This window comes from Alnus glutinosa, chromosome 2 (assembly GCF_958979055.1).
Source record: "Alnus glutinosa chromosome 2, dhAlnGlut1.1, whole genome shotgun sequence".
Taxonomy (NCBI): domain Eukaryota; kingdom Viridiplantae; phylum Streptophyta; class Magnoliopsida; order Fagales; family Betulaceae; genus Alnus; species Alnus glutinosa.
The window spans coordinates 39,175,320-39,192,897 of NC_084887.1; the positions used below are offsets into that span (position 1 = coordinate 39,175,320).

Consider the following 17,578-nt stretch of genomic DNA (forward strand, 5'->3'; position numbering starts at 1 on the left):
AACTACTCAATTAACAATAACCCCCTAAACTTTCAATTTGGACAATCTCCCCCAAATTACCAAAAATTGTCACTGTTCTCCCTAATGATGAAAATACCCTTAATAATATTAAAAAAGAATAATCTAAAAATAATATTTTCTGGGTTATAAGAGAAATAAGGTTGGTTGTCTTTCTATTGGAAAGAAATGCAATGCTTGGACCGTTGCTCCACAAAGTTCCACTTCGACAGCTATGTCTACAGATAAACATAGCTGTAGACACAAGATATTCTCGCACAGCTATGTATTTAAGCAAAAGCCATCAGGGCAATAACTAATTCTCTCTCGCACTTTCTTCTGTACACACAAGATATTCATCGAGCTTTGCGGCTTTTAACTGGACTCAAAAAAAAGGATTTGATACTCTTTTCAAAAGAAACTAAAATACATGTTGCCAAAATATAAATATAGATTCAACAAAGAACACCAACATTGAACATTGACCGGCTATTAACATTCTGGATCACGTCATGTTTCTCAAGCCAACAAACAAGGTTTACATGAACACAAAAGAGATAAAATTGCATAAAGCTCCCCATCCATAAGAAGTCTGTATAGGCTGTTTTGAAGCAGAATAAGCACCTGCAAATAAGTCTTACAGCATTACTACTTTTCAGCACTACTTGTAGAGATATAAGAAACAGAAGCTCACCTTTTGCAAGACAGCATCAAGGAGTACCACCACCCTGTCTTGCCTTAAGGACAAGTTCCTCAGTGGTGGTGCCAATCATCTCATTAGCCCGTTTCAGCCCAATGCAGTAATACCGTCCAACGCTATCCTGAACTCAAATTTAGGTATCCAATCAGAAGACACACTGTGTAAAGCAAACATTATGAATGTCTTGGACGTCAATTTTATCCTTCAGCAACAAAATTTATTTGTGCTACATATTATTCCTTGAGGACAAAAAATTACTATATATATATATATATATATATATAAAGCAATTGTTTCAGACATCTAGAACTTTCAACTGTGGAATATTAGCCGGTTTTCCTGGAATTCCAGCAGAGAGGCCATTAAAGCTCAAGTCAAGCCTCCTTCACATCCTCAAGTTCCCTAAACTCGCAGGAATTTTACCCAGTAGTCTGTTATGTTGCGATGCAAGAACACTTAGCCTCTTCGAGGAGCTCATGTACGTAGGAATATTTCCTGCCAGCTAGTTACAACATACCTATAAAACTTGAAGACTATCCATGTTCCCTATCTCAGGAGGTATACTGACTACCAAGAAGACTATTCACATTGAGATAAAGATCAGTAAGCTCATTAGATTGGAAATCTCTCTTGGTCTCTCTCCAGACAAGGTGCAGGCTACACCCAAGTAACCTAACACTGCCCCGAGGGAAAATTACTAATTCGGACCCCCTTTTCTATCCACATGTGTGTGAGCACTCCCCAGAGAAACCCTTGGAGAAAAATTGGGGGAAGCTCGAAAAGGACCAGAGAAATGACCCAAATGGGGAAGCGATTGAGAAACAATACTTAAAAGATAACTTTGATTGCGGGCAAAAATCATATTCATGATACCCAACAAAGTAAAATGGTGGGGAATCGCAATAGGGGACAACTGATGTGGATATAAATATGCCTAGGACCCAAAGCCTAAGGCCCAATTCACTTAAAGGCCCACCCCAAACATAGAGCTAAAAAACCTAGGAGCCTTTTGCCTACAGGCAACTAGTGCACAGCTGTAGCCTGCCACGTGGAAAACAATCAGGCACTCCACCAGGGAGCCTCACTTTAAATGGGATCACCATCCCCAAAATAAGGTATTGCCCTCTCTAAACTCTCTCTATTCAATTTTATTCTTAGAGCCATTTACTGACTTAAGCATCGGAGGCTCTCCGGTCTCTCGAGGGCTGGCGGTTTTCTAGTGACCTTCTCCTATTTTAACAAGTGACCTGTTGTTCGGTCCAGCTGTGCGACAATTTGCTTCAACCATATGATTATCTTTTCACACAAAGATGTAATAAAGAGTCCCACTCATCCAACTGATCCTTTTTCAGGGTCTATATAAGATCATGTAAGTCAGAATTATGTCAATAACAAATTGACAATTTTATTGGAATAAAAATCCAGTAAAAGTAATTCAAGTTTGATCAGGGAGCAAGTTGTGGGGACTCTCACCCGAGCAATAATTCCTAGCTTCTCTAACTTTTGAACTGCATCATCCACATCAAAATTACAGCTCTCACCAAACTCTTCTTTTATTAGTTCCTCACACCGCGCATCGAGATCCTATTTCACATCATCAAGAAGTTATATCAATAATACGACAAAGAATCCACACCATATATTCAACAATTGTTTGTAAAACGATTAAAATAAAGTAAGGAAGAGCCAATTCTGAGACATGCCTGTCTTGTAGCTTTGCCCTGTTCCATCAATATAAAGAAAGAAATGATCACCTCTTTGACCTGCACAATAATAAAATAACATGCTCTAAGCATTTCAAAATGTTATTGCATATAAGATAGACCTCAATCAGGCCTAACGCTTGGCTATCAAAATGTAAAAATGAGCGAAGTATCATGTAATGTCAGGTTGGGGCTCTTTGTAGAAATGTGTTTAATATGTTATATCTTTGGGTGTCGGCGCATAGCTTGAGTAGTATGCCGTACGCTGATTTTTTACTTTCTTATTCGCTTCGGTCCTCTAATTAGGGGCTTCTTTGTATACTTCTTGTGTACTAGGGTTGTGCCCCTCTGCGCTTTTTAATGAATATTTACTTATCAAAAAAAAATGTACCATTAAATAATGGCATCAATCTGTATAACCTTATGTAAAATATGACATCAATTATCCAGCTCATCATATGCAAAATTTCCCTCATAAATCAAGGCCTGAATTTATAACAGTTCAAGTAATAACTTGAACTATTTCCAAGCTTTTTGCCTCCATTACCAAAGTCTACACTAGCAAGTAGTTCCAACATGAACGATGGATATGAATACAGGGTATGATTCATTAAAGATAGGGCAATATGGGTGTTTATTGTTTTGGTCTCTGTTCATGTTATAATAAAATATGACAACTATATTGCACGATAATTTAATCAGGCTAGCATTTTTTACTCATACCACAGAAGGTAGGCATCATGAAAAACAAAATGATCAAAGATGTTAAATACCCTTCTTAGGTTTCCCTTTACGATTATGCATTTTTTACACTGGAAAAAAGGCCATATCCTGACATCCAAAGTGTATATGATATACCATTAAATCTTAAACTTTTGTATGTGCAAGAAAGATTGAATGCATTTATACAACCTGTGTCCTTGGGATTTTGCACTGCTTGTTTTCTTCTTGGATAAGTTATTACTTATCAAACAGAAGAAGATGAGATTAGGAGAGTATCCAAGAAGTAATATCCAATACAAGAGATGGCTCCTTCATATTCATGCTACTACAAACCTCCACACCCCCCCCCCCCCCCCCAATTTTTTTTTCCTTTTAGATAATACATAGGCGTTGGTTAGTTGACTATATACCTACGTATTATAGTCACACATAGACTGAACTACATATTATAGCCAGTACACAATCAATAAGACCCATTACCTACCAGTGTGTGTGTGTGTGTGTGTGTGTGTGTGAGAGAGAGAGAGAGAGAGAGAGAGAGAGAGAGAGAAGGGGGAGGGGGGAACCCCCACACAGACAATTAATAGTTTTTTTTTATTTTTTTTATTTATATATATATATATATATAATAGTGAAAATTCATGCAACTTACTTCCTGTTGAATCACATCATCGCACAAGTGAAGAAGAGTACCCTTTCCACTATCCAGTTGTTTGTCATACATGGACTGAGTTATCAAGTTCTGATATGAGGCTAAGTTTTGCTGAAACCTACAAGCAGTAGAAGAAAATATAACCATGTTAGTAACTACAAAAAGTCATAAATGATGATGAATTAAACAGTAAAAGATACAGAGGGACCAAGTTATTATGCAAACACAAGCAGCCAATGACATATGGTAAAGACTAGCAGATCTGCAATCAAAACCCAAGGGCAAATACACAGTCAGTGAGTCCAACATATGATTCTACTCAGGAATTGTTCTCATCTGACTAACCTACACTGTAGCATTCTCAGAGAGAGCGTGATACAAAAGATAGATAATCATTTGACCAGGTCAACTTTTCACACAATGATTTTCTGAAGGACTTATCATACAGTAAAATCAGAATGCAGACCAACAGCCATGTGCAACACTGGTATTCATCAAATAAGTAATATACATCCATATGCACTAAATTCAAAGAAAAAAATTAATTACTGTAAAATAAATTGAAGTACTTAACGTGAAGTATGTCTTAGCAAAATAACCAATCACGGTGGATAGAATGGCAAAGATGACCCATAAATCACCTTTAGGCATTTCAACTGAACCAGAGACTGCAACCTGTGAAAAAGACATGGAAAGCACATTAGAAAAAATTGGGCCAAGGGCAAACAGTACGACAAATGGACTTAAATTGCTACCAAAACACTGACCAGCCCAACTATAGCAGACCCAAGGAACTTGACCCAGTCCATTGGAGTTAATCCTGGGTTTTTCTTTTCAGGCTGTAATAGGCAAAAGTTCCAATCCAAGGTTGTCAGTCGTGCAAACTTCAAGGAAAAATAAGGTGACAGAGTAGTTAATAAACCAGAGAGAGTGCAGGCAAGTGACTCACAAGAACTATCTCCATATCAGCCATTGGAATGTTTTTGAAATGCTTCACATATATTCCTCGTTCTGTTTTCAATTTTGTACTCGCTCGCCTGAAGTCATGCCACTCTTAGATGTCAATGAATTACTTTTATGGTCTTCTCAAGATTAGTTACAGAGAGTATCAACCCAAATAACAAAGTAGATAATCCCCCCACCCCCACCCAGCTCCCCAGCCACTCCCCCACCAAAAAAGGAATCCCATAGCTTATTGAGTGTATAATCTGTAGAATCTTCTACAATATACACTATGTATCACCTTAAGGCACCCATTTTCTTATTCAAAAAGATCATTCTTCTCAAGTCAAGATTTTTTTTTTTTTTTTGATAAGTAATTCTTCTCAAGTCAAGATTCAAGAAGTTCAAAGATGTTGATCATATTCAACAGCTACCATCAATTTGTTTCAAAAGGGTATCAACCCAAATAACAATGTAGATAGTCCCCCCACTCGCCAGCCACCAGCCGCCACCCCCTCCCCCCACAAAAAAAGGAATAACATAGCTTATTGAGAGTATAATATGTAGAATCTTGTATAATAGCACTATATTCCACCTTAAGGCACCCATTTCCTTGTTCAAAAAGATCATTCTTCTCAAGTCCAGGTTCAAGTTAAAAGATGTTGATACCATTCAACAGCTACCATCAATTTGCTCAACAGAGAAATGAATCAGAGGAAACTAAACTTAAACCTAAAATGACACCAATTTTGCAAAGACACCTCCAAACTTTCATTTTCAATACCTAACCCTTGCAAATTACCATTTCATTGCAATTTACACCATCCATTAAATTTTGGCATGAAAATGGACGGAAAGTTTCAAATATTTTACTTGAAATGCCGAAATTGCCTTTGACATCCTTTAATTTTTGTTTTACTTATTTTTGTTGAAGCTGACGCATGGATATCCCCTCAAATGACATGTGTATTAACAAAGAATAAGCAACTAACAAAGTTTTTCACAACATGTGACACACTAAAAATAATTTTTTTTTTTTTAAAAAAAAAAAGCGCAAAAGAGAGAAAATCCATGGCATAGAATGCACGTAGCTGGAACTGATAGGGGTCAGAACTCAGAAGAGCCTTTGCAGAGCAACACTAAACTGAGAGTAAAGGTTGAAGAGGACGAGGAGGAAGAGTGCCATTGAACGAAAGAGATAATACCAAAAACTTATCAATCTTCATCCCCAGACCAACTCACTTATCTTACCATTTGTCGACGTCACACTTTATCATCTACTGTAATCTTGAGAAGCCGAGAGACAATGAAGAAGAAGATGGGCAGTTGCACCTCTGTTTTTCAGTTTTCTTGCAATCGGGTGTTTTGTTTGTTTTTGTTTTTTATTTGGGTTATTGGAGCCCAAGTTTGTTGTTTTAGCCCACATGTTAGTTTAGGTAACTTTATTATATAAAAATGTAAGGGATATCCATCTAAAAGTTTAGCCAAAAAATAAAACAAAAATGGTAAGGGGTGACAAGGGCAATTTGGACATTTCAAGTAAAAATATGTATATGTGGTTCACGTGCAGAACTTTCCATCTATTTCGACATCAAAATCTAAAAGATTGTGTGAATTGCAACATAATGGTGGTTTGAAGAGGCCAATTACCAAAAATTGAAGTTAAGAGGTATCTTTGCAAAATAATGTGTGAATTGCAACATAATGTTAGGAATTCTTCACAATAACATGTTGAAAAACAAAATATTAATAAACAAAAATAAAAAAGCAGTACCTGTAGACGACAATTATCCTATCAAAGGTAGGTTCTTCAATTGTGATCTTGCCCACCAAATTTCTTACACTGGAGAATACAGCATTAAATGTCATGAAGTAGCAAATAAAATATGTATATGTGTAAGGGAAGGTTTTAAGCTTCACATTTGCAAGTTAATTTCAGCTTCTAGCCTGACATTTATGCAAAATTTTAAACTTACAACTTGGTATGCACTTAATCTTCAAACTTTTAGCTTATAACTTAGTTCCAATTAGGAGTGACCAATGTATAAGCCAGAACAGAGTTTGCAAACCTTGATCCAAAGGTAACTAAATCAGAAAATTCTGACCATTCAGTTTTGATGATTCCTAACTCATCTGGTAACCTTGTATGCCATTAATCTTTAAGCTTTTAACTTATAACTCAGTTTCCCAGTTGGGAGTTACCAAAGCTTACGATATCAGATAATTCTGACTGTTCAGTTTTAATGATTTCTAACTTATAACTTAGTCAATCACCTAATTCATAACTATTTTCATAGAATATTAAAAACAAAAATCCTGAGTTGCAGAAAACATTTGGGAGAATGAAGCTAAATCATGTTGAGGATGAGAAAAAAACAAAATGTTCCCAAATAATTCAGGTATCAGAGAACAATTTCAGAATAATCAATAGTAACCCAACAACTGCTATATAAACATATCTCACTAGTTGAATGGAATTAACTCAAAAAATCCAAGTGACCAAGAGCAAGGACAGCAACATTTAAACTGATTAGAATGGCAAGCACAAAAGCCCAAAGCTGTGATACTTAAACATGTTCCATAATAAGTGTGTCAGCCATAATAACTGCAATATGGAGAAGCCATATAAGACCTTAGTTCCATATTTTCGAGACGGATTCGTTCAACAACTAGATCATCACCACATGCTTCAGAGTTAATATCATCTTGCTTCTTTGGATCTTTCTTATGTTGTCCACTTGACCTTTTCAAAAGCTTTTCCAGCCTGCAAGCACCATACACCAGAAAAGGGGAAAAAAAAAAAAATTGTGTGAAGCAGGTTAAAATTTAATCGATGAGAAATTAAATTCGAATTATCAATTCACATAATAAATTAATCTGTTATCTTGCAGGTTAACAGCTTATGAACCATAATATTTGTTTACCGACACAGAGTAAAGTTATTTACTCCATAGTCCTAATGATACCAAAAGGTGTTGTCTGGACCATTGGGAGAACCATAAAATGATACCAATATTGAACTGCGATGTCATAACAAATAATTAACTAATTTAGAAATAAAATAATACTATATCTTATAAATAGTTACAAGGACAGTAATTTTGCTTAATGAAATTGTAACTCACAAAATTTATATGTATAGTTTTTATATTTTTACTGAAACCCTATTTATATTTTTACTGAAACCCTAAAAATTACTGTATCAAAACTAAGCAATTAAATAAAAGTCAAAACTAATAAATTCGCCCTCCCTCCCGCTCTCTCACACATATCAAATGACCTTAGCCAGAAGCCCCCCCCCCCCCCCCCCCCCCCTCCGGGTTCCTTCATCATACGCTTTTTCTCTCTACTTCAAATCCAAAATTCACCAACCATCAATGGTGCCACAGGCCCCCCTTCATCACTCCCCCTCTTTCCCTTTCTTACTCACTCAAAATAAAACGCTGCAAAAAGAAGAAAAAGTCTACCTCTGGTTAGAGAGAAAACAGGCTACAAAGAACAAAACAGTGTTAAGAATTTGTATGAGAAGGGCTAAGATCTTTTTTGAAACAGTGAGACAGGCTGATGCAAATGTTGGTCCACCTAGTTTTATTTAGGCCCTATTAATTGATGGGGTTATTAGAATTTAATTTTCAAGAGTAAAGGGTGTTTTTGTAATTCAATAAATGGGTGTTGCCCTAGATTGTTTTGGGTAAGTCAATAAACGGGCGTTGCCCTAGGGTTTAGTCGTAAGTCTATTTAAGTAAGACTTGTATTCCAATGGAGGCAAACTTTGATGGAATAAAATTATGAAGAATTGATTATTTTCTCTCTCTTTCTCTCCCCCGAGCTTCTTCTTTCTTTCTCTCTTCTCTCTCTTTCTCGCTCCCTGGCTTTTTTCTCTCCCCTTAGCTTCTTCTATCTCTTCTCTCTCTTTCCCCTTTTAGCTTCTTTCTCCTCTCTTTCCCCTACTTACTCCTACTTTTACTTTGTGATTATGGTGATTATTGTTTGTCCTGCATCACGTGCCAAGATCTCAAGGATTTCCTATTTGGTTGAGATGAGGTCTTTGGCTTTTGGGATATGATTTGCATCTGAACTTTACTGTTTTGGGGAGTTTGCAGAGAAAGAAAAACTCACCAAACAACCATTTTTTGGACAGAAACAAAAGCACCCAATACGTTGGACAAGCAAAGGTTTGCCAGCTGGACCCACCAGTCAAGAGTTATAGGTGGTTCTTTTGATATAACAGTTCTACGAGTTCACAATGTTGTTATACCGGGGGGGGTGGGGGGGGGGGGGGGGTGGGGTGGTTTTTACGGAGGTCACTAGTTTAAATCCCCCCTCCCCCTCTTGTGTGGACATGTCAAAAATATATATATAACAACTTTAAAGTGTTTGGCTATATTAAGCTCAACCATGAGTCCATGAAAATTCTACCTCCAACACTATTTTGAGAATAATCAACAGAATTACATTATGGTCCAAAAGTTCACTTACCTGGTTAGTCTTAAAAGATATCCCCAGAGACGTGCAATGATCATATCCACTTTCTCCATGAAAAAGTAATTAGTAGTCCGATCAATTCCAATACCACGCCGGAATATAATATACTAAGAGTTAAAACAAAAAACGATGCATATTAGCTTTCTAGAGAGAGAGAGAGAAAGGTCAATTAGTACCCAGCTCAAACAAGTCAAAGAGTAAAAATAGCTAGGGTTTTTAAATCTATATGGTATCTACCAAAGGTCTTCTTTCAATAATTTCAAGCCAAAAAAAGTACTGTGCAACTTCTTGTCAAAGAACGTGTACTCAAATAAAGAGGGAGTCATTACAACAATAAAGAACAGAACAGTCCCCTGGAGTTTCTTGAATCATGTTGTCCAAGTGAATAAATACGGTTGATTCCAGTTATCAGTTATCAAGTGGTAGATAAAACTATCCATCACTTGTCAAGAGAAACATTTAACAAGTCAAATTATCTGATATAACTTTATATTAGACAACTCTCTCAGCCATAACCATCTCAAAAGACCAAACAAGTTGAAAGAACCAAGTATAGAAATGAGCACAAAACATGAATAAGAAATAGAAAACCCATGCACCGTGTCTCTCCACCTTGAATAGGACTATGTATATTAAGATAAGCATAAAAGATGATAAGAAAGAAACAACCCATGCCTGGTGTATCTCCCCCTTTGTAAGGAGGTCTTGAATTCAACTTGTTATGGCAGGAATTTCTGTGGTTAGGGGATCATAAAGTCATCCAGGAGGAGGGAGGGGGCGTTGGAGGGAGGGAGGGAGGGAGGGGGGGGGGGAGAGAGAGAGAGAGAGAGAGAGAGTAGTGGCAGAGCCAAGATTTTTCTTTTGAGTGGGCCGAATTAATAAAATAATATTATATTTTTTTTCTCAGTGAATTGTTTTATCTTATGCAACCGATATAACTTATTCTTCTCTTGAGAAAGTTGACAGAAATCTGTGCACAAATTAAAAGGATAAAAAATTAAAAATTAAAAGGATAAAAAATTATAAATTAAAAAAATTAAAAAAAAAAAAAAAAAAAAAAAAAAAAAAAAAACCTTACTTAGATATTAAAAAATTTCTTTGACAAACATTTTTTTATTTTTTTAGCCAAAAGAAAAACTGAGCAAGTAAATGGAGAAAGAAAATGTAAAACAACAAAACCATAGCATTAACAATCAACATAATGTGTTTAGAAGAAAAAACCAAATCAAGATGCCCACACACACACACACACAAAAATCAATATCATGAAAGGGGGGCTTGGCATTCTTTCACTTAATCACATGCTTACACCCAAATAATAAAGATCTCCCTCAGGCTTTAGTGCTCTATAAATTGTATCCTTTAGGCTTTTGCATTTTTTGCTTAGAGAGAATAGAAAGAAAGAAAAGGAAGAAAGTGAGGGCATGGGGAGAGAAAACTAAAAAAAAAGGGGGGAAGAGCCGAATTGCGGAAAAGGGAAGGCAAGTCTAAAGAACAGTAACGGATAGATGAAGAAAGTGTGAAAATATGTCATGTCATGTTTTGAAAGGTCATTATATATATATATATATATATATATATATATATATATATATAGAGAGAGAGAGAGAGAGAGAGAGAGAGAGAGAGAGAGAGAGTTGGGCCATCATAATGGATTTTTAAGTGGCTAACCAAGGAGCTTTTGAGTTTGGGCTTAAAAAATCCATAAAAAAATTTTACTTCAAAAATTATGTAGTGAGAAGCCTATTCTATATACTTTTTTTGGACTGAATCACCATATAGATTTTTTATTTTTTTTATTTTTTTTTTGGAGTTTTGGGGGGGTAGCTTGGCTTTGGGCATAAAAATTCCATGTAATTTTTTTTAGGGCTGGGGTAGTTTTTTTCTTTAAAAAAAGAAAAAGAAAAAATGGGAAAGGCCAGCTTGGGCTTGGGCTTAGGCTTAAAAAGCCTTGTAAGATTTTTTTTTTTTTTGCAGGGCCAAGGGGGCTGGGCCCTCCTGTCTCCGCCAGAGAGAGAGACAGACATGGTTTTATATCACCCTTCTTAGTGAGAAAAAAGAAGGAGATCTCACTCTTTGTTTGAACTTCAGAACAAGAAAACCATACTTTTGATACTGGAGGAATAGTTAATTACAGGTTTGGAAAGGCTACAAGGAAGCCTATTATTTCATCAACAAAAGGAGATTTTTCGCAAATAACATTGTTTCACTGCACGTAACCTTGTTTCGAGAAAAGGATAATACTAATTCCATCCCATCCAGCTTTGCATGTTTTAGAAACAGGCTTTCAACTTTCAGTATGAAATACAGCAATTTCCTTTCCCCATATAAAGATGATAATGATTTCAGATATGCAGAAGTAGGATAACATTGAGATTTTGACCTTAGGTTATTCATTGGAACTGTTTTCAGTGATATCGCATCACGACTCAGTACAGCAACAAATTCAACATCAAAACCTGACAATGAAGCTCTCCTTTCTACCCATCCTTTAATGCTATTTGCATCAGTACCATGCCTTGTTTGAAAAGGATTGTTGTTAATTTAGACACTTGACTTCCGACTGATTGGTTTTGATAGGATTCAACGATGACAACAACTAATTTAAGCAAACTTGAGAAGGAAGCAGCATACTGAAGACGAACAACAGCTTGCAAACTTTTATATGTTAAACTTAAAGCAATACCTTATCAGAAAAATCTGGAAGGTTCGGGTGAGGATGCTCTGCAAAATATTTCTTCAAAAGCTTCTTGTCGAGCTACACAGCAAAACAGAACATCCAGATCAGCAAATGTAAAGAGCACATGAAAATATTCAAAGGTACATTGTGACACATATTTATCATAATTGTTTATATGTATACAAATATCAATGTATACATATTTATGTTTAAGTACAAACCTTAGAATCATCAACCCTGATTGGAAGATTTAGAAGATACTGCCCTGAAAGTGCAACATCGATTTCCTCATCACTTGTTATCTTGAAATTGCTCTTTTCCATCACCTATTCAATTATAAGAATTTTCTGAAAATAAGAGGCCTAGCAGTACAATGGTGACAAAGATATATGTAATTCTCTGGTTTCAACATGCGTAGCGTTTGGCAAAAGGATCTCTTTTAGTTTTAACTTTGGCAATTCGAGTCTAACTGAAATTCATTTAATGGGATTGCATTTTCCCCATTTCACTGTAGATTCTGAATGATGAGCCAGAACTGTGACCATAATTTTACCTAAAACTCACCCCTTATCATAAACCCCAGCCATATTTTTCACCCACTACTGTCACTTAAAACCCAAAATTCGCAAACAAGAGAAATAGGTTTTTCCTTCCGGTCCAACCAACAAAATCAAACCTTAAGCCAATCACAAACCTTTAAAAAGAAAAGAGTCTATTTTGCGATCAGACAATTTTATCAACTATTTTAAGGGTGGTCGTACATCAATTGCCCTCACTTGCTGTCCATCTTTGACATCATAATTGACAACGTATCACTCTATGGATAAGAGCATATCAGTCATAGCTATTGCTGAACTGAGAGGGCTTTTGTAATAGGAGCAAGGATGAAAACGGCACAATGTTGAAGAGTTCAAAATACTAGAACTCAAATCTTTAAAATAATAATAATAATAAATAAATAATTAAAAGAAGAAGAAGAAGAAATTATCCCACCGTGAATGAATAATTGAATGGTTTTTTATTGCACTTCACATATCACAAAAAGGTACAAACTCACTATCAATGATGCAGCAAATTATGAAAGAGAATCATTTGTTATAATGTCTACTTTTTTCCTTTCTCTTTTGGTTCCACTGGAGTCCAAATGCACTCTAAGAGCAAAACAATAGGAAGTTCCCATAATACCTGAAATAAGTACGTCAGGAAATTTTGTTCAAGTACATCAATTTCTTCAGGAGATAGGTTCTGCTGCTGCAATTTATGAGCCCCATGCACAGGATCAAAGAGGGAGTACAGTTGCTGTAAACACAAATTAGCAGCAAAAATATGTGAAATAGCAAAACAAAAACAAATTCAGTGAACAAATATAGCAATGAAAGGTTTCTGTCAATAGGACCAAGACAAGAAGATAATACCATCAGATCCTCAAATTGTAGAAGATACCAAGCTCGGATTGTGTACTCAACTCTTTTGCAGAGCTTTAAAAACTCAGTCCGATCAGAATTTTGTTCTGCAGAATGTAGAAAAAGTACAGGTCCAGTTAACAATAATAGAACAGTATGTTGCCAAAGACGAGCCAATAAACTCTTGCATCATTTTTTTTTTTTTTTTAAACGATTAAATAAAAGACAAGTTTTATTTTAGGATCTATTATCCCCATGTAAATTCTTTGAGTAACAAAGGCAATGTTCATTGCCTACACAACACAATTGACTTAAAGAAAAAGTGCAACTTAATTATTTTAATCTGATGAAAAACCAATTCAAACCCAGAGCTTATACCTATATTGCAACATTTCCTAAACCCCAAAAGTAAATATGGATAAGACACAACACAGGACGTTTAGTAAAGTCGAGAGCTGATTGACAGAGAAATATTCAGCAAACTTATTGCATATTTTTTTTTAATAAAAAAAAAAAATGTGAGAATCTCTAGAAATAGCAAAATTAATCAAGCAATAAATTCAAAATCTAGTAGCAGAGATGTATACAGCATGATAGTGTCATAAAATACTAGATTTTCGCACACAAATAACGCCACAGCAACCCATTTTCAGTTTTAGAGCAACAAAGACGAGCAAGACAGGAAATTTCAAAGAAAACCCACCAAACTCCAGGCAATGAAAAATCCAGAAATGAATACCAAAAGTGGTATATATGTGTGTGTGCCTTACCAATGAGGTTGGCCAAGGTCATGACGAGCTTGGGCTTGAGAATTGGAATGACGGATTCACGCTCTAATTGAATGATTTCTTTCTTTTGTCCGCTCATTCTGTTGCGAAAAGAGGTATAACCGACAAACCCAATGCCACAGAAATACCAAACAACAAGAGCTATCTCTCTCTCTCTCTCTCTCTCTCTCTCTCTCCCCCTCTCTGTCAAGGCTTTAAATTTGAAAGCAAAAGCTTGGGGAGGTTCCTAAGATTAACTGGGAGAGTTTTGTAGTGGAGTACATCTCCATTATAGGATTACTTTGAAAGAGAGGAAGGCAGAGAGTTCCCCCAAGAAAACTGTAACTGACCCACAAGTTTAAAAAACCGTCCTTGATCTTTTACGTTTCCTCTTTAATTACAGCTATCGACTTTCTTTTAGATTTACGATGGATAGAGCATTCTTACTAGTCTCACCAAATTTTACTCACTAAAATAATTAAATTTTTTTTTTTTATTCTAGTGAGTCACTTTATTAAAATTTTCCCAGCAGCCTCACCATTTTAACTAGTCAATATTCACTATTCCATTTAAATAATAATTTTTTCATATTTATTTATTTTTTCTCTATATAATCTTTTTACAAAAAATCATTCATATCGATGAAAAAAAGGACATTATCGTGTGAGAGATGGGAGAAGAAAATGAGAGAAAAAAGGAAAAAAAAAATGTACTAATCATGTGAAAGAGAAAGGTGAAACAAAATTTGGTGAGTGGGTTGTTGAGTGAAAATGCCTCATCTAATTTTGTTAGTAATATCAGTCATCAAATTTTTTTGGTTAAAATGGTGAGGCTGCTGGGAGTGGTTTTTCAGGAGTTTCATCAAATTGACTCACCAAAATAGCTAAAAAACTATTTTAGTGAGGCTACTAGAAATGCTCTAACATCAAAAAGACTTACTTTTATAACTTATGGGAATGTTGGCATAAAAGGTGATAGTAGCTGAAAATATACAAGTTAATTTATTGAACTTGACATATAGTAACACAATATATATACATATATATATATATATATATATATATAGAGAGAGAGAGAGAGAGAGAGAGAGAGAGAGAGAGAGAGAGATTCAGAAGAGAATAGTTTCTTGGGAGCTCTAAAAACGCCCATTTTTGTAACCATTTGAAAGAAGGCCAAAAACCCATGGTCCATCATAATAATCATTATATTTTTAGCATGAAGGAAAATGATAGCTACCAGTTGTCCACCTTGTAATGCAATGCTTTCACCATGTCCTATTTTAATTTTATTGCCTTGGTGTAGCTAGACATGTTCATGGAAACTGTCACCTTTTAATATTAAGCTAAAGCCAAGATCATTAACTTGGGTAAAAGCAGCTTAATTACTCAATAATTAGTGTATAGTATCATGGTCACCATATAAATGCACCCCAAAACTGATCCTTTCAATTGATGTCTCGTGTTCTTTTGATTCCCCATGAACAATATATGATAATTTTTCCCTTCCTCTTGATGTTTGAAATGCTTTAGAAAACTCCGAAATTTTCCTTTCTATTTCTTTAATTCATTGTTGTTCTCAATGCTTTCTTCTTTCATATCGATCTAGTTCTAAACCCAGTATTTTCCTACACTGTTTTGCTATTCATCTCTGTAGTACAAGTTGGTTCTCAACGTGTAATTTGATCGATCCATTCAAGGACTCGTAAACTCACACATGGCTCACTTAAACATATTGATTTAAAAATGGTTATTATGTTTGCATCAATTAATAGTTGAACAATTGCATATTACACTTGCTGAATAAAGTGGGAAACATGGAGAAGTATTTATGGTTATAGGATGTGTATTGGATTTGGAAATGTCCCAGAAATGAAGAAGCTGATTAATTAGTCGCATTGGTTATTACAGGAAGTTGACGGTCGGGTTAAACATGCAGTCTAACATTTTTCATTTTGGGTTTGAGTTTCAAAGTAGTCTTAGATTTAGTAGTTTTTACATCTGTAGTTTCTATAGTTTCTGGAACTTTAGAATATTAACATGTTTATTTGGGTCGTTCAACTTATGAAGCATCTTAATATATTTCTCTCCCTTTCTCAAGCTGCTGGTTTTGAAAGATGCACATTCTGACATGTTCTGATGGACATAAATGTTTGTGCATCTTTTCCTCTTCTTTTTTTTTTTTAATTTTTTTTTCTTTTTTAAAAGAAGAAGGGAACTAGATAGGCACAAAGCTCCAATCATCCCTGCAGTTTCATCATTAATCAAATTCACTGCAATTGACGGGCCATCATAAATTGAGTGAACAGTTTTGGTGATTTGATCAGATTGAGTGAAGCCTAGAGAAATAGAATGTATAGATAGATGAATGAATTATCTTTTATAACATAGATGCTAACGTTCATTAATTTGTAGTGGTACCTACGTTTTGAATCTCGCTTACTTCGGCATTCTTGATAGAGAAGTTAGATGTTGCGAAAGATGTCAGATATAAAATGATACTGGAAGTCGCTCTTTTGTCATTATTGTGTCTTGTGTCTCCTTCCAAAAATGACGTAGTTTTTAAAATCACTATAAATCTTTAATAATTAATTTTGATCAAATAATAATTTTGATCAAATAATAATTTTGAAAGTCACATTATTCTTGTAGAGACAAAAATTACACAAGAGTGACTTATAAAATTACTCATCAAATATATTCCTTACAATTTCACCCGACTTCGCACTGAGATATAGGCATGGGAGCCTTAAATTATTCCCATGTCCTGACTAACCTACAAAAGCAAAATTGCATTGATCACATCTAATAAGACACCGTACGTAGGGCCAAAGGGCCAGCGCTATAATCTTATACAATATAACAAACATGATTAACAAAATACTGCAAACAATTAAAGGTCTGGCGTCAACAATATTACTCTCTTTAATTATCATCACCACCATCATAGTTAGTATCACTAACATGGAGGAAAAGATATAGAGCCCATATAAGTACATGTATTTTCATAGTCATGCACAAACCACGTACATGACCATATATCTAAATATTTAGATATCATTTTTCAACCAAATCCATAGAATGCCTCATGAAATAGCTAGGAATAATGTTTTCTATCTAAGTATCTCATGTTCCAAGTTGAAACTAATATTACCTCGAATAGTCTAGATTTTATGAAGCTCGATCTTTGAATCATCATTTTTGTTAATAACCATTGGTACTTTTCCCAAAAAGTTGAATTTAGCCACCTTATCCCAAATTTTGGAACCTCACCATTCGGATAACTTGTCTGAACAATTCTTCCTAGGCCTAGCTATCGAATTACTAGAAAAATCAGAAGGCAGATTTCACTTGTGAACAAACTCTAGCTGGAATGTAATTTCTGCATATGGACATGTTCATTGGACTTTGGAGAGTGTTAATTTTTGTTTATTAATTGTTTATATGGTTAAGAACTGTAATTCTAGGTGATCTTGTCTTTAGTCGTATCTGTCATGTACGTAAAAAGCTTGTCCATGTATGTCAAGTTG

The 17,578-nt window shown here is 35.2% G+C and overlaps 1 protein-coding gene across 2 annotated transcripts; it reads right to left on the reverse strand.

The window, feature by feature from the left end:
• Positions 1 to 405: 405 nt before the first annotated feature.
• Positions 406 to 14,416, reverse strand: LOC133860116 (uncharacterized). Of its 2 annotated transcripts, none has more exons than XM_062295778.1 (16): positions 14,056 to 14,416; positions 13,298 to 13,392; positions 13,068 to 13,181; positions 12,104 to 12,208; positions 11,889 to 11,960; positions 9,197 to 9,309; positions 7,350 to 7,481; positions 6,492 to 6,560; positions 4,725 to 4,812; positions 4,543 to 4,614; positions 4,350 to 4,450; positions 3,776 to 3,893; positions 2,401 to 2,460; positions 2,171 to 2,281; positions 692 to 818; positions 406 to 598 (listed from the first exon to the last, which is right to left on the reverse strand). In XM_062295778.1, exons 1-15 carry the CDS (start codon positions 14,150 to 14,152, stop codon positions 708 to 710), a joined length of 1,458 nt encoding a protein of 485 aa, XP_062151762.1. In that variant the 5' UTR covers positions 14,153 to 14,416; the 3' UTR covers positions 406 to 598; positions 692 to 707. The 2 variants fall into 2 exon arrangements, with proteins under 2 accessions (XP_062151762.1, XP_062151761.1); XM_062295777.1 differs by having other exon boundaries at positions 406 to 621; positions 14,056 to 14,415.
• Positions 14,417 to 17,578: the final 3,162 nt, after the last annotated feature.